General features: G+C 47.2%; 1 protein-coding gene across 4 annotated transcripts in view; it reads left to right on the top strand.

The window, feature by feature from the left end:
* arhgef12b (Rho guanine nucleotide exchange factor (GEF) 12b) overlaps positions 1–26,452 on the top strand; it is a 125,839-nt gene that overhangs the window by 94,719 nt on the left and 4,668 nt on the right. For 3 of the 4 annotated variants that reach the window (XM_067970805.1, XM_067970804.1, XM_067970806.1), the window contains 14 exons: positions 208–293; positions 3,222–3,347; positions 7,947–8,061; positions 9,685–9,791; positions 11,285–11,362; positions 11,500–11,575; positions 13,275–13,442; positions 14,288–14,375; positions 18,963–19,043; positions 19,963–20,066; positions 21,089–21,343; positions 22,034–22,489; positions 22,889–23,130; positions 24,701–24,764. In XM_067970805.1, coding sequence (XP_067826906.1) covers positions 208–293; positions 3,222–3,347; positions 7,947–8,061; positions 9,685–9,791; positions 11,285–11,362; positions 11,500–11,575; positions 13,275–13,442; positions 14,288–14,375; positions 18,963–19,043; positions 19,963–20,066; positions 21,089–21,343; positions 22,034–22,489; positions 22,889–23,130; positions 24,701–24,764 — 2,046 coding nt within the window. The remainder of the gene's footprint in view (positions 1–207; positions 294–3,221; positions 3,348–7,946; positions 8,062–9,684; positions 9,792–11,284; positions 11,363–11,499; positions 11,576–13,274; positions 13,443–14,287; positions 14,376–18,962; positions 19,044–19,962; positions 20,067–21,088; positions 21,344–22,033; positions 22,490–22,888; positions 23,131–24,700; positions 24,765–26,452) is intronic. The other variant, XM_067970807.1, reaches the window with a different exon arrangement.

The following is a 26,452-nucleotide window of genomic DNA, read 5'->3' as shown; positions in this document are numbered from 1 at the left end:
TGGGTTGTGGGAAGTGGGACTAATTGGATCGCTCTTTCAAAGAGCCGGCATGATGGGCCAAATGGCCTCCTTCTGTGCTGTATGATTCTGTGTTTCTCTGAACGGATTACTCTCTGAGCGGATTACTGCAACTTAACACTGGGGTAAAATTGGGTCAAATGTTATGATTTTAAAGGTTGATTTTCTGAGTTCTGTTTATTTTTCCAGTTTCATTAAATGAACAGATGAGAAAAGTCTGGAAAAGGAATGAAAACTTTGTGGTTGATCAGATCGGAGAGGACCTGCTGACATGGGTGAGGGTCCATATGTAAAACGTAATGAATTAGTGAGCAGAGGTTGCACAGGATCTTGCTGTATTAAGAAGTAGAGCGGGAGGTCGAAACCAATCCTGTGCAGCGTGCATTCAATGATTGATTGATGGCACATTCAATGATTGATTGATGGTGCATTCGATGATTGATTGATTGGGGCATTCGATGATTGATTGATGGCGCATTCGATGATTGATTGGCGCATTCGATGATTGATTGATGGGGCATTCGATGATTGATGGGGCATTCGATGATTGATGGGGCATTCGATGATTGATGGCGCATTCGATGATTGATGGCGCATTCAATGATTGATTGGCGCATTCGATGATTGATTGATGGGGCATTCGATGATTGATTGATGGGGCATTCGATGATTGATTGGTGCATTCGATGATTGATGGGGCATTCGATGATTGATTGATGGCGCATTTGATGATTGATTGATGGCGCATTTGATGATTGATTGATGGCGCATTTGATGATTGATTGATGGCGCATTTGATGATTGATTGATGGCGCATTCGATGATTGATGGCGCATTCGATGATTGATTGGCGCATTCGATGATTGATTGATGGGGCATTCAATGATTGATTGATGGTGCATTCAATGATTGATTGATGGTGCATTCAATGATTGATTGATGGTGCATTCAATGATTGATTGATGGTGCATTCAATGATTGATTGATGGTGCATTCAATGATTGATTGATGGTGCATTCAATGATTGATTGATGGGGCATTCGATGATTGATGGGGCATTCGATGATTGATTGATGGGGCATTCGATGATTGATTGATGGGGCATTCGATGATTGATGGGGCATTCGATGATTGATTGATGGGGCATTCGATGATTGGGGCATTCGATGATTGATTGATGGGGCATTCGATGATTGATTGATGGGGCATTCAATGATTGATGGGGCATTCGATGATTGATTGATGGGGCATTCAATGATTGACTGATGGCGCATTCGATGATTGACTGATGGGGCATTTGATGATTGATTGATGGCGCATTCGATGATTGATTGATGGCGCATTCGATGATTGATTGATGGTGCATTCAATGATAGTTAGGCATAAATGCCTCATCATTAAAATATGCAGAAGTCTGGGCCACACAGCCTGTTAAATGATCAGTAAATTGGCCAATAAATACTTTGTGTCACCAATCTAGTCTAACACAACTTCCCCTGGAAAAGTATAAATGAGGTCAATGGGAGTCGAAGGGCAAACTCTCCAGTGGCTGGAGTCATACCTGACACAAAGGAAAATGGTAGTGGTTTTTGGAGGCCAATCATCGCAGCCCCAGGACATCACTGCAGCAGTTCCTCAGAGCAGTGTCCTAGGCCCAACCATCTTCAGCTGCTTCATGAGTGACCTTCCCTCCGTCATAAGGTCAGGAGTTGGGCTGTTCACTGATGATTCCACAATGTTCAGCTCCATTCACAACTCCTCCAACAATGAAGCAGCCCATGCCAGCCTACAGCAGGACCTGAATAACATCCAGACTTGAGCTGATGAGTGGCAGGTGGCATTTGACCATCTCAAATAAGAAAAAGCTCAGCCATCTCCCCTTGGTGATGGTGATTCCGTGAAAGTCGAGTCCACCATTGTTAACACCTTGGGGGTCACCGTTGACCAGAAGCTTAACTGGACCAGCCACACCAATTCCATGGTTACAGAGGCTTGGGTACTCTATAACTGTGTTGAGTGGCTCATCTTCTGACTCCTCAAAGCCTCTCCATAAGACTCAAGTCAGGAGTGTGCTGGAATACTCACCACTCACCTGGATGGGAGCAGCTGCTGCAACAACTCACGAAGCTCAACACCATCCAGGGAGCAGATCGGTACTTCAGCTATTGGACTCGATAACCACCCCCTCCATCACCGACACACCGTGCCTGCAGTGTGTACTCGATAACCACCCCCTCCATCACCGACACACCGTGCCTGCAGTGTGTACTCGATAACCACCCCCTCCATCACCGACACACCGTGCCTGCAGTGTGTACTCGATAACCACCCCCTCCATCACCGACACACTGTACCTGCAGTGTGTACTCGATAACCACCCCCTCCATCACCGACACACTGTACCTGCAGTGTGTACTCGATAACCACCCCCTCCATCACCGACACACCGTGCCTGCAGTGTGTACTCGATAACCACCCCCTCCATCACCGACACACCGTGCCTGCAGTGTGTACTCGATAACCACCCCCTCCATCACCGACACACCGTGCCTGCAGTGTGTACTCGATAACCACCCCCTCCATCACCGACACACTGTACCTGCAGTGTGTACTCGATAACCACCCCCTCCATCACCGACACACTGTACCTGCAGTGTGTACTCGATAACCACCCCCTCCATCACCGACACACCGTGCCTGCAGTGTGTACTCGATAACCACCCCCCTCCATCACCGACACACCGTGCCGGTGTGTATGATCCACAGGATGCACTATGGCAACTTGCCACAGTCACTTCAACAGCCCCTCCTTCCCCTGCAAACTTGACCACCAAAAAGAACAAGAGCAGCAATGCCGTGGGAACACAGTCATCTCCAAGTTGCTTCCAAGTCACACACAACCCTGACCTGGACACATATCGGCAGTTCCTTCATTGTCACTGGGTCAGAATCTTTGATCTCCCTCCATTCTGATAACACCTTCAGCACAGGGACTGCAGTGGTTCAAGGGGAAGGCACACCACCAGCCTCTAACTGGGGTAGGCAATAAATGCCGGCCTTGCCATCATTGCCTAAATCCCAAAAGCTTATATTAAAAAAATCCCTTTACATATTAAAAATCCCATCATATTTAGGATTGTCATTTTTGTATTGCTGCCTGGTGTTCGGCTCCTGTCTGAGTAACTCCTGTCTTCTTCCTCCAGTTCAGCGGTTCTGAAGAGGAGAAGTTTAAACGAGCTGCTGCCACTTTCTGCAGTAATCAGCCCTTTGCACTAGAACTGATCAAATCAAAGCAGAAGAAAGATTCAAGATTCCAGGCAATCATTCAGGTGAGAGAGCTGCCAAAGCCTAATTGCCAGCTTCAAAGTCACACATGGGGAGGGGGGTAATAATTTTGTTAGATGTTAATGAGACACCCAGTGCCGAAACACTCCCAGGGCAGGTAAGCGAGGGTTAGATCCAGAGTAAAGCTCCCTCTACACTGTCCCATCAAACACTCCCAGAGCAGGTACAGGGTTAGATACAGAGTAAAGCTCCCTCTACACTGTCCCATCAAACACTCCCAGGGCAGGTACAGGGTTAGATACAGAGTAAAGCTCCCTCTACACTGTCCCGTCACACACTCTTTTTATCTCTCTCCTCACCCGATCTGCACGTGGAGGGAGCGTGTCGCGTGTCGCACGTGGAGGGAGCGTGTCGCGTGTCGCACGTGGAGGGAGCGTGTCGCATGTCGCACGTGGAGGGAGCGTGTTGCACATGGTGGGGGGGTATTTATCTTATGAGCTGGTTATGATGTGATTACTCCTCTCCGCACTGCAGACTTTCTAGTGGGAAATATAAATGCGTTTCGAAGAGAAGTGCTTCTAATGTAGAATGTGGTATCTTGGGTTTTGGGGGCTACACGAGGGCTCGTGATCTCACCGAGTCCCGTTATACAGCAAATGTGGAGAATGGTTATCTGCAGAGAGCTGTTAAATGCACAAAGGGTGTGTGCTGCCACGTGGGGAGATCAGTTCTAGGTGCTATTTATTCTTGTGGGCGTGGGATCATCTGACACCTGGAGGGGGATGCTGACGTAATGCAGAAAGGGGTGGGGACTCGTGAAGGAAAGGGTTTGTGATGTTGCACTTAGGAAGAGGTTCTTGTGTATTGCATATGGAGGGAGGGTCTTGTGTATCATACATGGAAGGGGACTCGTGTTGCACATGGAGGGAAGGCACCGTGTGTTGCATGTGGGGGGGGGGGTCGCGTGTTGTACTTGGATGAAAGGCCTTGTGTGTTGCACGTGGAGGGAGCGCCTCGCGTGTTGCACATGGACGGGGGAGCGCCTCGCGTGTTGCACATGGACGGGGGAGCACCTCGCGTGTTGCACGTGGAGGGAGCGCCTTGTGTATCATACATGGGAGTAGGGACATAGGAACAGGAGTAGGCCATTCAGCCCCTCGTGCCTGCTCTGCCATTTGATAAGATCATGGCTGATCTGTGATCTAACTCCATATACCTGCCTTTGGCTCATATCCCTTAATACCTTTGGTTGCCAAAAAGCTATCTATCTCACATTTAAATTTAGCAATTGAGCTAGTATCAATTGCCTTTTGCAGAAGAGAGTTCCAAACTTCTACCACCCTTTGTGTGTAGAAATGTTTTCTGATCTCGCTCCTGAAAGGTCTGACTCTAATTTTTAGACTGTGCCCCCTACTCCTAAAATCCCCAACCAGCGGAAATAGTTTCTCTCTATCCACCCTATCTGTTCCCCTTAATATCTTATAAACTTCGATCAGATCACCCCTTAACCTTCGAAACTCTGGAGAATACAACCCCAATTTGTGTAATCTCTCCTCGTAACTTAACCCTTGAAGTCCGGGTATCATTCTAGTAAACCTACGCTGCACTCCCTCCAAGGACAATATGTCCTTCCGAAGGTGCGGTGCCCAGAACTGCTCACAGTACTCCAGGTGTGGTCTAACCAGGGTTTTGTATAGCTGCAGCATAACTTCTGCCCCCTTGTACTCTAGTCCTCTAGATATAAAGGCCAGCATTCCATTTGCCACAGTTTTGCCCATTCACCTAATCTATCAATATCGCTTTGTAATTTTATGTTTTCATCGACACTGCTTACAATGCCACCAATCTTTGTGTCATCGGCAAACTTAGATATGAGACTTTCTATGCCTTCATCTAAGTCGTTAATAAATATTGTGAATAATTGAGGCCCCAAGACAGATCCCTGCGGGACTCCACTAGTCACATCCTGCCAATGTGAGTACCTACCCATTATCCCTACTCTCTGTCGCCTTTCGCTCAGCCAACTTCCTAATCAAGTCCGTACTTTTCCCTCTATTCCATGGGCTTCTATCTTAGCTAACAGTCTCTTATGTGGGACCTTATCAAATGCCTTCTGGAAGTCCATATAAATAACATCCATTGACATTCCCCTGTCCACTACTTTAGTCACCTCTTCAAAAAATTCAATCAGGTTTGTCAGGCACGACCTACCTTTCACAAATCCATGCTGGCTCTCTCTGATTAACTGAAAATTCTCGAGGTGTTCAGTTACCCTATCCTTAATTATAGACTCCAGCATTTTCCCCACAACAGATGTTAGGCTAACTGGTCTATAATTCCCAGGTTTCCCTCTCTCTCCTTTCTTAAAAAGCGGAGTGATATGTGCAATTTTCCAATCTAGAGGGACAGTTCCTGAATCTAGAGAACTTTGAAAGATTATAGTTAGGGCATCCGCAATGTGCTCACCTACTTCCTTTAAAACCCTGGGATGGAAACCATCTGGTCCTGGGGATTTGTCACTCTTTAGTGCTATTATTTTCTTCATTACTGTTGCTTTACTTATGTTAATTTTATCGAGTCCCTATCCCCGATTCAATATTAGTTTTCTTGGGATTTCCGGCAAGCTATCCTCTTTTTCTACTGTAAATACTGACCCAAAGTAATTGTTCAACATGTCCGCCATTTCCCCATTGTCAACGACAATATCCCCACTTTCAGTTTTTAAGGGGCCAACACTGCTCCTGACCACCCTCTTTTTCCTAATTTCACTATAAAAGTTCTTCGTATTGGTTTTGATATCCCTTGCAAGTTTCTTTTCATACTGTCTTTTTGTAGCTCTTACTATCTGTTTTGTGACCCTTTTGTTGATCTTTGTATCTTTCCCATTCGCCAGGATCTGTGCCATTTTTTGCCTTTTTGTATGCCCTTTCCTTATGTCTTATACTGTCCCTTACCTCTTTAGTTGTCCATGGCTGTTTTTTTTGGCAAGTAGAGTTCTTGCCCCTCAGGGGTATAAACCGATTCTGTATCACGTTAAATGTTTCTTTAAATATTTCCCACTGATCATCAGTCATTTTACCCATTAACAGATTTGCCCAGTTTACTGTGGACAGTCTCTGGCTCATCCCATTGAAGTCGGCCTTGCCCAAGTCTAGAATCTTAGCAGCTGATTCACTTTTTTCCCTTTCAAACACTACATTGAACTCGATCATGTTATGATCACTATTGGATAGATGTTCACGCACAGTTAAGCCGTTAACTAAATCTGGTTCATTACTCATTACTAAATCTAGTATGGCTTGCCCCCTTGTTGCCTCTCAGACAAACTGCTGTAGAAAACTATCCCGGACACACTCAAGAAATTCGCTACCTTCCTGACAGTTGCTAGTCTGCTTTTCCCAATCTATGTGAAGGTTAAAGTCCCCCATTAAGACCACTATGCCTTTGTTACACGCTTGTCTAATCTGCATTTATACAATCTAGCACTTCAGAGCTGCTGCCAGGGGTCCTATACACAATTCCCACTATAGTCTTAGATCCTTTCCTATTTCTCAATTCAACCCATAAGGTCTCTGTTGGCTGCTTACCTCTCGTTATATCCCCCTTTATCATTGAAGTGATTTCATCTCTAATCATTAAGGCTACTCCTCCCCATCTTCCATTTTCCCTATCTCTCCTGTAGACCTTATAACCCGGTATATTTAGTTCCCAATCCTGACCATCCTGCAGCCATGTCTCAGTAATAGCTATCATGTCATACCCTCCAATTTGAATTTGAACCTGTAGTTCATTTAATTTATTCCTTATACTCCGTGCATTTGTATATAGAACTCTTAGTTGGGCTACACACCCGAGCCTGACCTTCAGCTTTGATGCTGGGTTAATCGCCTTACGCCTTCTAGTTTTCACTTTATCTGTAGTGTCTAAAGTACACTTTTTTTCTGCTGCTCTACGCTTTTCCCTTTCACTGTTCTTGAACAACTGTTTGTACTGTTTGTATTGTAAATTTCCCCTGGGTCTTCCCCTCTCTTGCTGCTCTCAACTTTACTCCCTTCTGACTCCCCGCTCAGGTTCCCACCCCCCTGCCACTCTAGTTTAAACCTTCCCCAACAGCACTAGCAAACACCCCCGCGAGGACATCGGTCCCGGTCCTGCTCGGGTGTAACCCGTCCCGCTTGTCCAGGTCCCACCTTCCCCAGAACCGGTCCCAATGTCCCAGGAATCGAAATCCCTCAGTCCTACACCAGGAGACTCGTGTTGCACGTGGAGGGAAGGCACCACGTGTTGCACGTGGAGTGGGGGGGGGGGTCTTGTGTTGAACTTGGATGAAAGGCCTTGTGTGTTGCACGTGGAGGGAGGAAGCGCCTCGCGTGTTGCACGTGGAGGGGGGGCGCGCCTCGCGTGTTGCACGTGGAGGGGGGGCGTGCCTCGCGTGTTGCACGTGGAGGGGGGCGCGCCTCGCGTGTTGCACGTGGAGGGGGGGCGCGCCTCGCGTGTTGCACGTGGAGGGGGGCGCGCCTCGCGTGTTGCACGTGGAGGGGGGCGCGCCTCGCGTGTTGCACGTGGAGGGGGGCGCGCCTCGCGTGTTGCACGTGGAGGGGGGCGCTTATCTTATGAGGTAGTTATGATGTGATTTGTTGCAGGAGGCGCAGAGTAACCCTCAATGCCGGAGGCTACAGCTGAAGGACATCATCCCGACTGAGATGCAGCGTCTGACCAAATACCCGCTGCTGCTGGAGAACATTGCCAAAAACACGGGTAATGGCATTCCTGAGACTGACAGTGTAGAAGAAGCTTCACTCTGTAGCCAAACCTCCAAAGTCACCTAAGCATGATCAATATCGAATTGCCAGATTGCGCGTAGAAAATTTGAAGCATCTTCTCGATAATTCATTGAGTCAATTCACTGCCAGCGTGAAGCACTGAGCCAGACATCCCAGATGGTCTTTGGTTTGATTCCTGCTCTGTGCTGAATTAGCTAATTTCAGCGGCAGGTTGGTCTCGGCGGCCCGGGCGAGGGCGGGAGTAACGGCGGCCCGGGCGAGGGCGGGAGTAACGGCGGCCCGGGCGAGGGCGGGAGTAACGGCGGCCCGGGCGAGGGCGGGAGTAACGGCGGCCCGGGCGAGGGCGGGAGTAACGGCGGCCCGGGCTAGGGCGGGAGTAACGGCGGCCCGGGCTAGGGCGGGAGTAACGGCGGCCCGGGCGAGGGCGGGAGTAACGGCGGCCCGGGCGAGGGCGGGAGTAACGGCGGCCCGGGCTAGGGCGGGAGTAACGGCGGCCCGGGCGAGGGCGGGAGTAACGGCGGCCCGGGCGAGGGCGGGAGTAACGGCGGCCCGGGCGAGGGCGGGAGTAACGGCGGCCCGGGCGAGGGCGGGAGTAACGGCGGCCCGGGCGAGGGCGGGAGTAACGGCGGCCCGGGCGAGGGCGGGAGTAACGGCGTGCATGAGGGGCTGGAAGAGCGGCGGGAATCGGGGGGGGTGGTGCGGAGTCGTGGGGGGTCTGGTAGAGGGGCAGGAGTCTGGACTGTGTGAGTGGGGGGGCTGGGAGAGTGGGAGTCGGAGGGAGAGGGGGGGGGTGCCTGTGTGGGAGGGTTGGGAGAGCGGGAGTCGGGGGGAGGGGGGGTGCTTGAGTGGGGGGGCTGGGAGAGCGGGGGGAGGGGGGGTGCCTGAGTGGGGGGGCTGGGAGAGCGGGGGGAGGGGGGTGCCTGAGTGGGGGGGCTGGGAGAGCGGGGGGAGGGGGGGTGCCTGAGTGGGGGGGCTGGGAGAGCGGGGGGAGGGGGGTGCCTGAGTGGGGGGGCTGGGAGAGCGGGAGTCGGGGGGAGGGGGTGCCTGAGTGGGGGGGCTGGGAGAGCGGGGGGAGGGGGGTGCCTGAGTGGGGGCGCTGGGAGAGCAGGAGTCGGGCGGGGGGGGCGGTTGCTGAGTTGGGGGCTGGGAGAGCGGCAGGAGTTCTGGACCGTCAACAAAGGGGGAGGAAAAGGGAGAAATTCAGGGAAGTAAACTGAATCATAAAATTATAAATAAGTATTTGTGTTTCATTGTGCACCCCATGTTGAGCAGAGTGCCAGGTTCCTGTATCTCAGGTGTGTCGTGCAGGTGCACTGCCTTTACATGGTTCAGCAAGTCTCCTTCAATGGGTGTGTTGCTAATAACTCTCTGAAGACAGCAGTCTCTCTGCTCTCTAGATCTCTGGGGGTTGAGCATGGTTTCCTCTGCTAATTTGTGTCTCACAAATACACAGTAATACTGGACTGCGGGCGACAAAATGGTTATCCTGTTACTCTGCGACTTCATTTCGCAGGTGTTTCCATTTAAACCTTGTGCTAATGTCTGTGGATGGGGCTTGAAGTCTTTTCCCTAATGGGACGGGTCTCCTTATTCTTAGATTCAGAGCAACAGGAAGAGAAGCAGAAGGTGAAGAAAGCAGCGGAATGCTGCCGTCAGATCCTCAACTTTGTGAACCAGGCTGTGAAGGAGGCTGAGAATAAGCAGGTGAGTGTTTGCACAGTGAGAGCTCTGTGAGAGCTCTGTGTGCAGATTGTTATCCTGCTGCATAAACATGATGGCTCGAATGACAGGTGGTGAGTTTGGGGCTTTGCCTTCCACGGGACCCTGGTGGGTGTGAATTGCTCAGAGCTGAAGGTGTAATTACTGAATAAGTAGCTGAGAGTTTATCGGGGAGATCTTTGTGCTTAACCTTGTCCCTGTTAAATAAACAGGAACTGTTGTCTCTCTCTATTAATAAATTATTTCTATTTTGTGATGTATGTGTATTTTTAAAATTTTAATTTTGGACAATTAATACATTTTATTAAAGAAACAAATGATGCGTCGATACAGGCGGGTTCAGTGACTCAGTGCCCCACTGATTGACCTCCGAGCCAGTACTCCATCTATCGGTTACTGGCTTGAACATTCCCCATGGCAGGCCGAGAAATTCAAAAGGGAAATTATTTTGTAACCGATAGTCGTGACCTGTTAAACCAGCGACAGTTTCCAGCAACCCCTGATATCGTCACTGGGATTTTTTTAAACAGGGTTTCCCCAGTTGAATTATTCCTCCATCCCCCCCCGCCCCACCCCATTCTTGGGTAATAGTTCTGGTCCTGGATTATATAGACACCTCTGGAGTCCTTGTACACTTGCTGCAAGCTGAGTCGGTAACACCGCACCAGGACAGGAGGAGCTCACTCTGAAACAGTAAGAGGGCCTGGAGTTCATGAAGAAGTAACTTGTGTTAAAGAGCCAATGGGTGACTGTCATTGAAACATGAAGCCAGTTGGGTTGTGTGGGAGGTGGGGACGATGGGCAGGGAGGTGGGGACGATGGGCAGGGAGGTGGGGACGATGGGCAGGGAGGTGGGGACGATGGGCAGGGAGGTGGGGACGATGGGCAGGGAGGTGGGGACGATGGGCAGGGAGGTGGGGACGATGGGCAGGGAGGTGGGGACGATGGGCAGGGAGGTGGGGACGATGGGCAGGGAGGTGGGGACGATGGGCAGGGAGGTGGGGACGATGGGCAGGGAGGTGGGGACGATGGGCAGGGAGGTGGGGACGATGGGCAGGGAGGTGGGGACGATGGGCAGGGAGGTGGGGACGATGGGCAGGGAGGTGGGGACGATGGGCAGGGAGGTGGGGACGATGGGCAGGGAGGTGGGGACGATGGGCAGGGAGGTGGGGACGATGGGCAGGGAGGTGGGGACGATGGGCAGGGAGGTGGGGACGATGGGCAGGGAGGTGGGGACGATGGGCAGGGAGGTGGGGACGATGGGCAGGGAGGTGGGGACGATGGGCAGGGAGGTGGGGACGATGGGCAGGGAGGTGGGGACGATGGGCAGGGAGGTGGGGACGATGGGCAGGGAGGTGGGGACGATGGGCAGGGAGGTGGGGACGATGGGCAGGGAGAAGTTGTCTTTGTTCTGTGATCGTTACATGTCTGTCCAGTGCTTCTTTGTGAAAGTTAACGGGATTGTTTCCTTGTGACAGCGGTTGGAAGATTACCAGCGTCGCTTGGACCTGTCCAGCCTGAAGCAGTCGGATTACCCGCTGATCGAGGAGTTCCGGGTGAGTCTGTCAATAATTAAAGTTAAGATGATCGAGCCTGGTCGTGTTGTAAACGTGTTGGGAAACGACTGAGAAAACATTGTGAAGACCCTCTTTACGTTTAGCATAATAACTTGAAATTACTTCTCTTGTTTAAGAATCTGGACCTTACAAAGCGGAACATGATTCATGAAGGGCCCCTGACCTGGCGAGTGAATAAAGATAAGACAATCGGTGAGTGAAAAGCAGCATCAGAAGATGGAGAGGTGCCTGACACTGATCCTTGTAGGAGGACACTGGAACACACACACACACACACACACACGCACACGCACACGCACACGCACACGCACACACACACACCCTAGGTTTGATTTGGGAAATGAGCAGGAATCTGTACCCTGTACCGTGCTGTGTATTTGCATTGGACACCAGTTCCTGTGCACACATGCAAATACTGGGTAGAAGGGATTCAGACTGATAAGTATGTTTCTTATTAACTGCACACTGATGCTAGAGGAATTGCACACTGCTCTGTAATATGCAGCTGTCCCATGCCCATGGTTAAAGTGAGTTAGGAAACTTCTGTCACTCAGGTATTTACGGTACAGGATCCTGTCACTCAGGTATTTACGGTACAGGATCCTGTCACTCAGGTATTTACGGTACTGGTTCCTGCCTCAGGTATTTACGGTATTGGTTCCTGCCTCAGGTATTTACAGGACAGGTTCCTGAATCTCGGGTATTTACAGGACAGGTTCCTGAATCTCGGGTATTTACAGGACAGGTTCCTGAATCTCAGGTATTTACAGGACAGGTTCCTGAATCTCAGGTATTTACAGGACAGGTTCCTGAATCTCAGGTATTTACAGGACAGGTTCCTGAATCTCAGGTATTTACAGGACAGGTTCCTGAATCTCAGGTATTTACAGGACAGGTTCCTGAATCTCAGGTATTTACAGGACAGGTTCCTGAATCTCGGGTATTTACAGGACAGGTTCCTGAATCTCAGGTATTTACAGGACAGGTTCCTGAATCTCGGGTATTTACAGGACAGGTTCCTGAATCTCAGGTATTTACAGGACAGGTTCCTGTATCTCAGGTATTTATGGTACAGGCTCCTGTCTCAGGCATTTATGGTACAGGCTCCTGTCTCAGGCATTTATGGTACTGGTTCCTAATCTCAGGTATTTACGGTACTGGTTCTTCATTTTCTTGGCTTTTCCCATTAGCTGTTGGATGTTGTGGTGGGAGCTGCTGGTTTAAATGCGCACAGCCCACGTGTGTTGTAAATTGTGGTGTGGTGAGGTAACTATGTACCTGAGTGTGAACGAATGAGCAGCCACCAGCCTTGCTGTACGATGCTGTGCTAAGTACAGGGTGGAACCATAAGCAGCAGTGGCGATTGTGGTGGTGATTCAGTCCCACACCCATCTGAGGGTCCTTTTAAGAGGTGTTCCTGTTCATTTTCACAAACAAAGCTACTGACCGAGCTACAAAGTGAGCGGCTGCTTTGAGCTCTACTCTACTGATCGCAGCAATATAGCAGAGAGAAGCCCGTCAGACTTTCCTCCAAATGTAGACTTTTTTTGCTTTGTAGGTTTCTGTTTGAAGTGATTTGCGATGTTAATGTGCCGTTATTTCCAGGACTCGGTGTATTTTTCCAATCTGAAGTTGTATTTTGTACTAGATTTTGACAGATCACTGTTGAATTTTTTTTATATTGCACCCCAGTTTGAGAAGCAGTCTGTACATAATCTCCCCTCTACCCCCCCAACCCAGACACTGACTGGCACATGATTCCTGTCAATCCCCTGCATTGTTCTAAAAGTTTATAATTTACACAAAACAGACCAGTGTTTAATGCTAAGTGTATTGCACATTGAGAGTTGATGGATGTTAATTCCTTATTCATCCTTCCATGTTGACACAGATCTCTACACACTGCTATTGGAGGACATTCTGGTTCTGTCCCAGAAGCAGGATGAACGGCTGGTGTTGAAATGTCATAGTAAGAATCTCGCTGCCAACGCTGACACTAAACACATCTTCAGCCCCATCATCAAACTCTCCGCCGTGCTTGTACGCGAGGTTGCAACAGGTCAGTCACTTTGCCTGTCCAGGTCAAAGGTCAGTTAGTAATAGATGGAAAGAAATTAAAACTCAAGGGTAAACCTATCAGACGTGTAGTCAGAGGCCCACTGAGTGTAAATACAGTATCCGTGCCTTCTGTTTAAGTCTGACATGAGGTTTATGTCGGCCATTCTAAATTCATTCATCAGCGCTGCCCAGGTGGCATCTCTCTCGCTATGTTGGCTCATCGGCATGTGACAGTTCAGCCTATCTGCTTTCCCACATAAAAGGGTTAAATTATGAGGACAGGTCACATAGACTAGGTTTGTATTCCCTCGAGTATGGAAGATTATGGGGTGATCTAATTTAGGTGTTTAAGATGATGAAAGGAGTTGGTAGGGTAGATAGAAAGAAACTCTTTCCTCTGGTGGGGGAATCCAGAACAAGGGGGCATAGCCTTAAAATTAGAGCTCGGCCGTTCAGGGGTGATGTCAGGAGACACTTCTTCACACAAAGGGGAGTGGAAATCTGGAACTCTCTTCCCCCAAAAAGCTGTTGAGGCTGGGGGTCAATGAAAATTTCAAAACTGAGATCAATAGATTTTTGTTGGGTGAGGGTACAGAGGGTTATGGAACCAAGGCGGGTAGATGGAGTCAAGATATAGATCAGCCATGATCTAATTGAATGGCAGTACAGGCTCAAGGGGCTGAATGGCCTCCTCCTGTTCCTGTGTTCCTATGTAGATGCCTTTAGGGGAGTAGCCCTTCTCCTCCCCTGTAGTGTGAGCTTCAGAGTCTGGTATCAAGAATTGGAAACTGCAAAATGAGAAATGTTCCTGTTCATTCACTGACCATTTGGTCCTGTCCATTACAGATAATAAAGCTTTCTTTGTCATCTCAACGCCGACCGACGGTGCTCAGATCTATGAACTGGTGGCCCAGACAGTCTCTGAACGGAAAACGTAAGCCCCACGTAACATGGTTGGAAACTTGAGGTTGTGGGTTTTAACATTTTCTGTAGTGCTGAAGGACTTCTAACAATAGACAGATGTGTGGAGTGGGCAGATGCAGTTCACTGCAGAGCAATGTGAGGTGGTAGATTTTGGGGAAAGAAAATTGAAAGGATGTATCCACTGAATGGTAAGATTCTTAACACAGATGTTAAGGTGCAAGTAGACCAGGCCATAAAAGGAAAATGGGATTCTGGGCTTTATACCCAGAATTGGTGTCTTGAATATAAAAGCAAGGAAGTGATGTAGAATTTATACAGGACTCGTTAGACCACAGTTTTAAGTAATGCATGAAGTTCTGGGCACCCTATTTTGGGAAAGCTATTAGAGCAACGAAAAGGCTAAGCAAAGATTTGCTGGAATAAATGAGCAGTGAGAGTTAGGGTTATAATCGGTGAGTGCTTTTTTACTGGAACAGAGAAAATTAAGGGGGAATCTAACTGATGCCTTCAAGGTGCCCACTTTTCAGCCTGAGAAACTGGATAGTGGGAGCCCAAACTGCTGTTTCCCCTCCCAACCTGGGGCACCAATGTCAGTTATAAACCTCAACTGCTCCCTGCCAGGTAACACAGCACAGTCTGGGGATGGAACCAACTCTCTCTATGGCTTCATACCACACTGGTCAGAGCATTTGATCCACAAGGCGGTTTAGCATCATGGGAGTGACTGGGGCCAGTAAAGCATTTTTACGTATTGTAATTTGACTTAAATATACTTCATTTTAGCTGTTTAATATGAATGCGAAGCAAGATGTTTAGAAAGGTGGGGAGCCAAGAGCTGAGACGCAGTAGTAATGGGAGATTCCACAGTGGAAGGAGTAGACGGGCATTTCTGTAGCTGTGCCCGAGATTCCCGAATGATTTGTTACCACCCAAGTGCGGGGTAAGGCGGGTAATGCAGTAGCGAAAGGTTGTGGAGAGGGAAGGAGAAAGGCAAGAATCCATGGTTCAACCTGGAACCAATGATATAGGAAGAAATAGAATTTGGGTTCTGTAAGGAAGTATCAGCAATTAGGAGATAGACTAATGAGCAGGCTAATAATCTCAGGATTACTCCTGGTGCCACAAGCTGGTGATATAAGAGTGAGAAAGAGAGTTAGATGCCTGACTGGAGAGATGGTGCAGAAGGGGAAGGGTTCAGAGTCCTGGGACATTGGGACCAGTTCTGGGGCAGGAGTGGCCTGCTCAAGATCGACTTCACCTGAGCACAGCTGGGACCAAAGAGAGTAACTAGTGCTGTGGGAGAGGGTTTAAATTAATATCAGAGTGGTACAAGATGAGGAAGGAGAAAGAAAGCAAAAAGGATAGGACGTGTAGGAAAGATAAAAGAAAAAAACAGAAAGTTATAAAGAACAGGTTAAGAATCATAGAATGATACAGCACAGAAGGAGGCAATTAAGAACATAAGAAACAGGAGTAGGAGTAGGCCATCCGGCCCCTCGAGCCTGCTCCGCCATTCAACAAGATCATGGCTGATCTCCTACCTCAATGCCATTTTCCTGCACCATCCCCATACCCCTTGATGCCTTTAATATCGAGAAGTCTATCGATCTCTGATTTGAATGTACTCAATGACTGAGCCTCCACAGCCCTCTGGGGTAGAGAATTCCAAAGATTCACCAGCCTCTGAGTGAAGAAATTTCTCCTCATCTCAGTCCTAGATGGTCTACCCCTTATTCTGAGACTGTGACCCCTGGTTCTAGACTCCCAGCCATCGGGAACATCCTCTCTGCATCTACCCTGTCGAGCCCTGTAAGAATTTTGTATTTTTCAATTAGATCAACTCTCATTCTTCTAGACTGTAGAGAATACAGGCCTAGTCTACTCAATCTCTCCTCATACAACAATCCCACCATCCCAGGAATCAGTCTGGTGAACCTTTGTTGCACTCCCTCTATAGCAAGTATATCTTTCTTAGGTAAGGAGACCAAAACTGCACACAATACTCTAGGTGCGATCTCACCAAGGCCCTATATAATTGCAGTAAGACATCTTTACTCCTGTACTCAAATCCTCTTGTAATAAAGGCCAACATACCATTTACCTTCCTAATTGCTTGCTGCACCTGCATGTTAGCTTTCAGTGACTCATGTACAAGGACACCCAGGTCCCTTTGAACATCAACATTTTCCAATCTCTCACCATTTAAAAAATACTCTGCATTTCTGTTTTTCCGACCAAAGTGGATAACTTCACATTTTTCCACATTATATTCCATCTGCCATGTTCTTGGCCACTCACTTAGCCTGTCTATATCCCCTTGAAGCCTTTTGCATCCTCCTCACAACTCACATTCCCACCTAGTTTTGTGTCATCAGTAAACTTGGAAATATTACATTTGGTCCCCTCATCCAAACCATTGATATAGATTGTGAATAGCTGGGGCCCAAGCACCGATCCCTGCGGTACCCCACTAGTCACAGTCTGCCAACCTGAAAAAGACCCGTTTATTCCTACTCTCTGTTTTCTATCTGTTAACCAATTCTCAATCCATGCCAGTATATTACCCCCAATTCCATGTGCTCTAACTTTGTTCACCAACCTCCTGTGTGGGACCCTATCGAAAGCCTTCTGAAAATCCAAATGCACCACATCCACTGGTTCCCCCTTATCTATTCTACTAGTTACATCCTCAAAGAACTCCAATAGGTTTGTCAAACATGATTTCCCTTTCATAAATCCATGTTGACTCTGCCAAATCCTATTATTATTTTCTAAGTGTCCTGTTATCACATCCTTTATAATATATTTCTCTTCTACTGATATCAGGCTAAAGGTCTGTAGTTCCCTGTTTTCTCTCTCCCTCCTTTTTTAAATAGTGGAGTTACATTTGCCACCCTCCAATCTGCAGGAATCATTCCAGAATCTATACAATTTTGGAAGATGACAACCAATGCATCCACTATCTCTATAGCCACCTCTTTAAAAACACTGGGATGTAGATCATCAGATCCATGGGATTTATCGACTTTCAGTCCAATTAATTTCTCTAGTACTATTTTTTTACTAAGACTAATTTCTTTCAGTTCCTCATTCTTGCCAGACCCTTGGTTCTCAATTATTTCTGGGAGGTTTTTTTGTGTCTTCTTCCATGAAGACAGACACAAAGTATTTGTTTAATTTCTTTGGCATACAGCCCATCGTGCCTCTGCCTGCTCTTTGAAAGAGCTATCCAATTAGTCGCATTCCCTTGATCTTTCTCCTAGCCCTACAAATTTTTCCTTTTTAAGTATTTATCCAATTCCCTTTTGAAAGTTACTATTGAATCTGCTCCCACCGCCCTTTCAGGCAGCGCATTCCAGATCATAACAACTTGCTGCGTAAAAAATTCTCCACATCTCCCCTCTGGTTTTTTGCCAGGAGAGGAGAGATTAAAACGAGTAAGCTTGGCAAACAGACAGGGGGAGGTTTGAGTTGTATGTATGTAAATGCACAATGTTTTGAGTAACAGTAAAGAGCTAGAGGCACCAATTGCTATGATATAATAACATTAGCAGAGGCATGACTTAGACTAGGGCAGGATCGGGAGCTGAACATTCCTGCTTACAAAATATCTAGGAGGAATAGAGTAGAATGGCAGTGTTCCATTACAGCACTAGAACATAGGGATGATGCAGAAGCTGAATCTATTTGAGGAGGGAACTGTTACAGTAACTTGATCGAGTTCTTTGATGAAGTAATGGAGAGGGTTGATGAGGGTAGTGCGGTTGATGTGTAAATGGACTTTCAAAAGGCATTTGATAAAGTATCACATAATAGACTTGTTAGCAAAATTAAAGCCATTGAATTAAAGGGGCAGTGGCAGCATGGATACAAAATTAGCTATGGGACAGAAAGCAGAGAGTAGTGGTGAATGATTTTTTTTCGGACTGGAGGGAAGTATACAGTGGTGTTCCCCAGGGGAACCACTGCTATTAGGACCACTGCTCTTTTTGATATAAATTAATGACCTGGACATGGGTATACAGGGTATAATTTCAAAATTTGCAGATGACACGAAATTTAGAAATGTAGTAAACAATGTGGAGGATTGGAGCAGCCAACAGGAGAGCTTGAACAGACTGGTGAAATGGGCAGACACATGGCAGATGAAATTTAATGCAGAGAAGTGTGAAGTGATGCATTTTGATAGGAAGATTAAGAAAAGGAAATGAACACTAAATGGTAAAACTTTAAAAGGAGATATTTGGGCCCCGATTTTAACTCCGGGCAGGTTTTGAGTGGGTGGGCTGTCTTGCTAAAAACACATCATGGCATAGCCTCTCGCAAGTGAATTAATGGCTGGAGATTTCCAAACCTTGACAATTGTTAGGACGTGGGACAGAATCCCAATAGCTTTTAAAAGGGAAGTGGATAAATATTTGAAACAATAAAAGTGAAAAGGATATGGGACTAAACGGATAACTCCATCAGTGAGCCAGCACAGACGGGACAAATGGCCTCCTCCTGTGCAGTTAGAGTCGATCATTTTAGGTTGGCGTTTTGAGGTGGAATTTTAAAATGGCCATTGGTGCTTGATCTTTTCCCGTTGCATTTACAGATGGCAGTATTTAATCACACAGACATCGGGATCTATTAAAGCACCAAGTCACCATGCGGCCCCCGAGCCAGCAGTTACTGAGTGAGTATTTCTGCCACATCGAGTTAGATGGCTGTATGCTAACTTTTCAAAGAGTAAATGGAATTAGTTTTACATTTGGTAAATGCATTAGCGCAATGGGTGTAGACCATTAATATTGAACAGTTGAAGAGCGGATCTAGTCATTGCCTAACTGGTGCTGGGAACAGGAGCAGGCCAATATCCCAAGACCCTTTTATGGTAACCAAGCTTTGTTGATATCGCTGTAACAAAGGCCAATGGCTTGTTTTGCATTGCAGAATGGGGGTTGGTGTATTGGCCAAACTCCGTACATGGTAACAAGGAGCAGTTGGGCAGATTCTGTGACTCTAGCAATGATGCAGGGCTCTCAGTTATGTGTCAAAAGCAAATCTCCCCAATTGAATGGATTCTGCCAGTCAGAGCAGATTGGAACCATCTCAGCTCCAAGGATTCATGGCCTCACCCTTCTCGATCTCTGTAACCTCATCCAACCCTACAACCCCCAACCCCCAGAACTCTTTCCTCCAATTCTGGCCCCTTGTGCCTCCTCCTCTATCTTCACCCCACTACTGAGGTGGTGCCTAGGCCCCACGATCTGGAATACCCTCCCTAAACCTCTCTGCCTCTCCACCTCCTTCTCCTTCTTTAAGCCAGTCCTTAAAACCCACCTCTTTGAGCAAGCTTTTGGTCACTCCTTCTAATATCTCTTTTTTCTGATTGTGCCTGCATGAAGTGCCCTGGGATGTTTTTCTGCATTATAGGCACTATAAAAATGAAAGTTGTCATTGATTTTCGCAGTAAGTGCACCAACATTCCAATTATACACCAGTCTGGGAATCTTGGGAGACTATCTTTTAAAAATGGGACCATGATTGTATAATGAATACCAGGTTGGTGGGATTGTTCCCTAATGGATTTAATGATCGGATATTTACCACAGGGGTGAGCAAGAGCAAGAGGAAGAGGAGGATCTCATCACAAGCCAGCAAACTGGATCGGGGAAAGTCCCGAGAACAACTTCGACCAGTAGCGAATCAACACAAGGTAAAAAAATACATCACAGATCAATTGGTGAGATGTTATATCTGAATCGGTGCACAGGTGTTTATAGGTTATGGGAATCTGTAAACAGGTGTGTTATGGGAATCTGTACACAGGTGTTTAGTTGTGTTTGTGTCAAACCACATGATACTTTCATTGTGCAGAGGTAATTAGCTTTATCTATAAATATAAATAAATACATCGAGCTCTGGAGAAATGAAAAGTCTTTAATGTTGCTTTGTTCCAGAGTTTCTGGTCTCAGAAGATGACTTGTCTTTGGATTATAAACAATGTTTTTGAAGCAGGGAGGCTGTGTGTGGGAGCTCTGAGCTACTTCCTGCTGTGAATTATTCAACCTGGAAATGGTGCTGATTCTTTGTGCATTATTTTCTGTCTGCCTGGAATTCTCCATGAAGATCGTGCATTTCAACGGTTGAGGGAACATTTGAGCCTCTGGTGTGGAGAGGGACTGGGAAAGAAAGGCTGCCTCTTGAAAAGAGGATGAGCCAAGTGGTCATGGTTGTACGGCAACCAAGAGCAAGTGGTGTAGTTTTAAAGATCAGGCCATTTACTGCTGTCGTTGTATGTAGCCATCTGTTCTGTATGTTGTTTAATTTCTGTAAGTAAATCTAGTTAGTTAACTTGGGACCTGATCCAGCTGGAATGTGCTTCTGGACTGACTTGGAGAGAAATAAAGTGCAGGTGGCATTAATGATCTGGCAATGTTTGAGTCCTAACAAGTACAAGGTGTGTAGGGACAGAAAACCACAGGGAGGCAGCATGTAATTCTAGGCACGTGTCGTCTCTTTACACAAAGTGTGCGCGAGATTGATGCACGATGGGACAATTCATCACAAAACCCTAAATTAATAGCACACTGTGACTGGGTGTAGTGTGTTATATGATTGTGCACGCAGGTATTTACTGGAGGCCAGAATCACATGGGAAACCCAAGCGCAGAGTCCAGGATAAATGTACCTTCCATTTTTTAGCAGTCTGAGTAACTCTGCTAATCTGTGTTGTAGGTAAAGAGATGCAGGTTGTGACTGATGAGACATTGACCGTGAACCCCTCAACGTCCATCAAACAGAAACCTAGTGCAATCATCTCTGTGCAGGAAACAGACGAGCAGCTCATGCACACGCAGGAGAACGACAGTCTCCGAAGATCAGCCGCAGCGCGGCCCCCCTACAGAAACACTAAGCTTCACCATCAGAGTCAGGGCCGTGGCTCAGTCACACCACTCTCCTGTTCACGAGCAGAGGCTGCACTAAAAAATCGTAAGTAAACACCACCCATCATTGTGGGATGTGTGAAGAGGGAGGTGGCTAGGTGCCACTGGAGGCTGTAGCTGAGCCCCCACAGTGCTGGGAGATACAGGTGGCTTTATTCACGTGTTTGCTGGTATGCGGCCTGTTTTTCAGTGAGAACAACTTTCAGGTGCTTTGTCCTCAGCCAACACTCAACCACGAATTCTCTTGTGTGATGAGGCACAAATGGTCCTCGCCTGAACGGGCATGGGGTGGAGAGGGACTGGACCAGGGTTGGACTATTTAGAACATAAGAACATAAGAAATAGGAGCAGGAGTAGGCCAATCGGCCCCTCGAGCCTGCTCCGCCATTCAATAAGATCATGGCTGATCTGATCCCAACCACAAATCTAAAGAACACAACATTTGCTCAAATGCAGCCAGTGTAAGATGAGGCAATTGGTGTCCATTCCATTGACTGGCAGGCGTGGGTCAGCTATCCCTGTCTGTCTGTCTGTCTATAGCCAGAGGCAGTGATGGGCAGCCCATTGCTTCAATCCTAAAACCTCCAGTTCAGGGATTGAATACTTGACTGTGTAGCTGCAGAGTATCACGTTGGCAAACATCTAAAGGTAAATGATTCTTACATCTGAAAATGTCTCTTGACTAATGTAAGCTTCCTGAAGTTTGATTGATAGCACATTCTCTCACTCTCCATAGTTCACTCCTTGAAGCAATTGCTGGCCCTTCACATGCTAAATTTAGAAGATAACACTGGTGATGGAGCCTCAATTCAGCACCTTCCAGAGGAAGACAGTCTACTGGAATCGCCAAACCAAGGGACAGACGGGGCCCTGGATCGTACAACGTGTTGTCAAGGTGAGACACCCAACAAGGCTCTTCAGCATCAGCTAGAGTTAGCCAATGGGACATTGGAAGAGACGGAGGCTCAAACAAGTGTTAGTGAAAGGACTAACCCCTCCCGTCACCATGCATTGGAGACCGATCACACTGAACATACCACAAATGAAGAGCACGACCAAGACTCGGTGACAGACGATGGTGGAGAAAGGTTCTATGATGCCCCAGAAGATCATGTAGATGAACTTCGGTCACAAGAGAACAGTCCAAGTCTAAACAGAGAAGAGGGGGCAAAGCCACAAGCACGTGTGTCAGGTTAGTTACAGACATGCCCACCTCCTGAAACAAGAGCCCATTCCCCATGGAGTTGTGATCCTGACACAAACTTTGTTCCACCACATTGTTCAAGAGGGGAGGAGGGTCCCAGTTCTGAATTTCAAAATGTTCTCCTTTGAGATGCCCATGAGACTTAATTGTTTTGTGAGTAGAATATGTGAGCAGTGTTTCTACGCCACCAGCCTATTGGTTGGAGTTGTCTCAGTGATTCCCAGTCATAGTTGCAGAGAGTTACATCGCTTATCATAAACTAGTGATTTGCATGGTTATAAACCAGGGCTCCTGGTTCTATCCTGCACTCTAACAGAAATTCTTCAGCTTGAGATCCTGAGAGGCATTTCTGCCCTTCATTAAAGTTGTCTTTGTTCATCTTGACAGGAAATGACCTAATCCTGGATGGATTTCCGCAGATAGCCGAGAGCTCCACTGACGAAACTGACATTTCTGTGTTTCTGCCTGAATGCTCTGTGGATTGTACCGCCGAAAGCACAGAGGCGATTGGTCCATGTAATGCGGAGGGGCCAGAGATAGAAATCAGACAGCTGCTTCCTTCATCGGGCGTGCGCAGCCAAATCCTCCAATTTATACAGAGCATCGAGTCTGATCTGAAACATTTAAAGGTAAGGCACTGACAGGCAATCTGTCCAGTCAGCACAGAGTCTGCCGCAGGCACTGACTCTGCATCATTATTGAGCTCTTTTAACACACTCTGTTACACCCCATCCTTAGTGTAAGGCCCTCGGATGTAATAGACTGTTATGCCTGGCTCTCAGTGTAACACTTTCTCTTATAACTCCAGTGATGGGACTGGTGGATTTTGCCTCCTGACTCTTTTGTACTTTGTTTCATGACTTTTGTTCTTGCATTTTCTCACTGTCTGTGTGACTCAGAATGAATCAGTGTTTCTGTGGTTAGTGATTGTGTGTTTATAAACTAGCATTAGGAGGTATGGGCGTGGGGAGATTATAGAGTCAGGGAGGGGACCTGATCAAATGCCCAGAATGGGTTACTGGTTGGAAACTTCAGGGTGGGAGAGTCCTGGGTTTTTTCTGTAACTGAGGCTTTTCTTTTGGTACTCCCTACTTTTTAGAGAAATCATAGATTTTACATTTTTCTCTAGAAAAGAGAAGGCAGAGAGGTGACCTGATAGAGGTCTTTAAAATTATGAAGGGGTCTGATAGGGTAGACATAGAGAAAATGTTTCCACTTGTGGGGAGACCAATACTAGGGGTCAAAAATATAAAATAGTCACGAATAAATCCAATAGGGAATTCAGGAGAAACTTCTTTACCCAGAGAGTGGTGAGAATGTGGAACTCGCTATCACAAGGAGTAGTTGAGGTGAATAGTGTAGATGCATTTTAAAGGGAAGCTAGATAAACACATGAGGGAGAAAGGAATAGAAGGATATGCTGATAGGGTGAGATGAAGTAGGGAGGGAGGAGGCTCGTGTGGAGCATAAACACCAGCATGGACCTGTTGGGCCGAATGGCCTGTTAGTGTACGGTATATTCCATGTAATTACCCACTTAGCCTTCAGCTGCTGGGGAACCTGCGGTGTGAACTGTGACAGTGGGAGGGAGCTTCTGAGCTGCTCCAGCAGTTACCTCCGCTGCCAGTGTCTCCGTGGCTTAGGTTCCCATCCTCGCTCTGGCTGATATAAAGTCCCGAGTAAATGGCAACCCAGAGCACTGAGGCTCTGAGCCCCTCCCCCTCCCCTCTTGCTGCATTCCTTAAACCCGGCTCATTTGATTCATTCTAATCATTGAAGAGACAGAAAGTAGATTTTGATATTTCTTGGGAACAGAATGGAAATTGGCTGCTTGAAATTGGGAATTGTGGGAAAAGGGGTTAAAATTGCTTCTGGGCAGCCGATGGGAGATGGAGACTGGATAATGTTTTGTGTCTGCAATTTCCCCACATATGGAGTCGAGCTGTGTGAGGAAATGCAGGTGGAAACAACTAACTTCACAAGGGAGAGGGAAATTAAGAACTACACCACACTCTGCTCACTAGCTCTGCTCCTGGGATAGACAGTGGCCTGGTGTATGGTGCAGAGTGTCTATGGGAGGGGGAAATAAAGAGTCAAAAATAAAAAGGGGTGCATGTGAAGTGCTCTGCCCAATAATCCGACTGATTGATTGAGGACAAATGTTATTCCTGAACCCATTCTTTAATTGTGTAATTTCAGGAGGTGGAGTTGGAGTATTACAGTCAGCAGGTGCTGGAGTCCACAGCATTGCATGAACCAGCAGGTGAGGGTCCATCCGATTCATAAGAACATAAGAAATAGGAGCAGGAGTAGGCCAATCGGCCCCTCGAGCCTGCTCCGCCATTCAATAAGATCATGGCTGATCTGATCTGATCCTAACCTCAAATCTAAATTCATGTCCAATTTCCTGCCCGCTCCCCGTAACCCCTAATTCCCTTTACTTCTAGGAAACTGTCTATTTCTGTTTTAAATTTATTTAATGATGTAGCTTCCACAGCTTCCTGGGGCAGCAAATTCCACAGACCTACTACCCTCTGAGTGAAGAAGTTTCTCCTCATCTCAGTTTTGAAAGAGCAGCCCCTTATTCTAAGATTATGCCCCCTAGTTCTAGTTTATCCTTGGGAACATCCTTACCACATCCACCCGATCAAGCCCCTTCACAATCTTATATGTTTCAATAAGATCGCCTCTCATTCTTCTGAACTCCAATGAGTAGAGTCCCAATCTACTCAACCTCTCCTCGTATGTCCGCCCCCTCATCCCCGGGATTAACCGAGTGAACCTTCTTTGTACTGCCTCGAGAGCAAGTATGTCTTTTCTTAAGTATGGAGACCAAAACTGTATGCAGTATTCCAGGTGCGGTCTCACCAATACCTTATATAACTGCAGCAATACTTCCTTGTTTTTATATTCTATCCCCCTAGCAATAAATGCCAACATTCCATTGGCCTTCTTGATCACCTGCTGCACCTGCATACTAATGCACTAGGACCCCCAGATCCCTTTGTACTGCAGTACTTTCCAGTTTCTCGCCATTATGGTAATAACTTGCTGTCTGATTTTTTTTCCTGCCAAAGTGCATAACCTCACAGTGCGCCCCCAGTCCCAGTCCCCATATCTACCACCGTTTAACTCTGCTAATTTAATGTGAGTAAGTAGTCAGAAAGCAAAAGATAAGGAGAGAGGGGATTGTTCCCTTGTTATTGTGGAGAGAGGGGATTGTCCCCTTGTGTCCAGGCCTCTTAACGAGGTGTTGAATAATTTAAACACTCCCTAACATTGAAGGCAAATGAGTGGCATAAATATAAATGTATGGCTTGTTCTTGCTGCATCCTTTATATAATAGGAAGTAAACACTGATTGGGATTGTGTTACAAGGCCACCAAGTGAACTCCCCTGCTTCTCTTTAAATAACACCGTGGGATCTTTACTATCCACCTGAGAAGGCAGATGGGACCTTGGTTTAACATCTCATCCTAAGGATGGCACATCCGACAGTGCAGAACTCCCTCTGTGTCTGCCTGGATTATGGGCTCAAATCTCTGGAATGGGACTGAGCCATGGCTGAAGCTTAGAAGGCTGCCATGTAGATGTGAGTGTGTTACAAGGCTGCCTCGTGCTCAAGGTGTGTGCTACAGAAACACAAACCCTAGAGGTGCAACAGAAATGAATCGGGTCTCACTTATGGAGAGAGGCTGAGGAAGTAGTTGGGTTTGATTTCTTTGGCCTACGTGATAATTGCAACTCAGCCATACATCATGTTGGGAAATTTCTGTTCCATCTCTTTACATGAATTTTAGTTAAATTGGACTGCCCAGATTTCCTTAGTCCTGTATCCTGAGCATGAATATGAATACTTAATAGGAGCAGGTGTGAGCCAATGATCTGGGCCAGAGCCAGGGGAGGGCTGTCAGGCCAGGTGAATATTCCAATCAATAGTCGGAATCAGAT

This window comes from Heptranchias perlo, chromosome 33, assembly GCF_035084215.1.
Source record: "Heptranchias perlo isolate sHepPer1 chromosome 33, sHepPer1.hap1, whole genome shotgun sequence".
In the NCBI taxonomy this organism is placed as follows: Eukaryota; Metazoa; Chordata; class Chondrichthyes; order Hexanchiformes; family Hexanchidae; genus Heptranchias; species Heptranchias perlo.
Note: the sequence above shows the minus strand (reverse complement) of the source record. Positions and strands in the feature narration are given on the sequence as shown.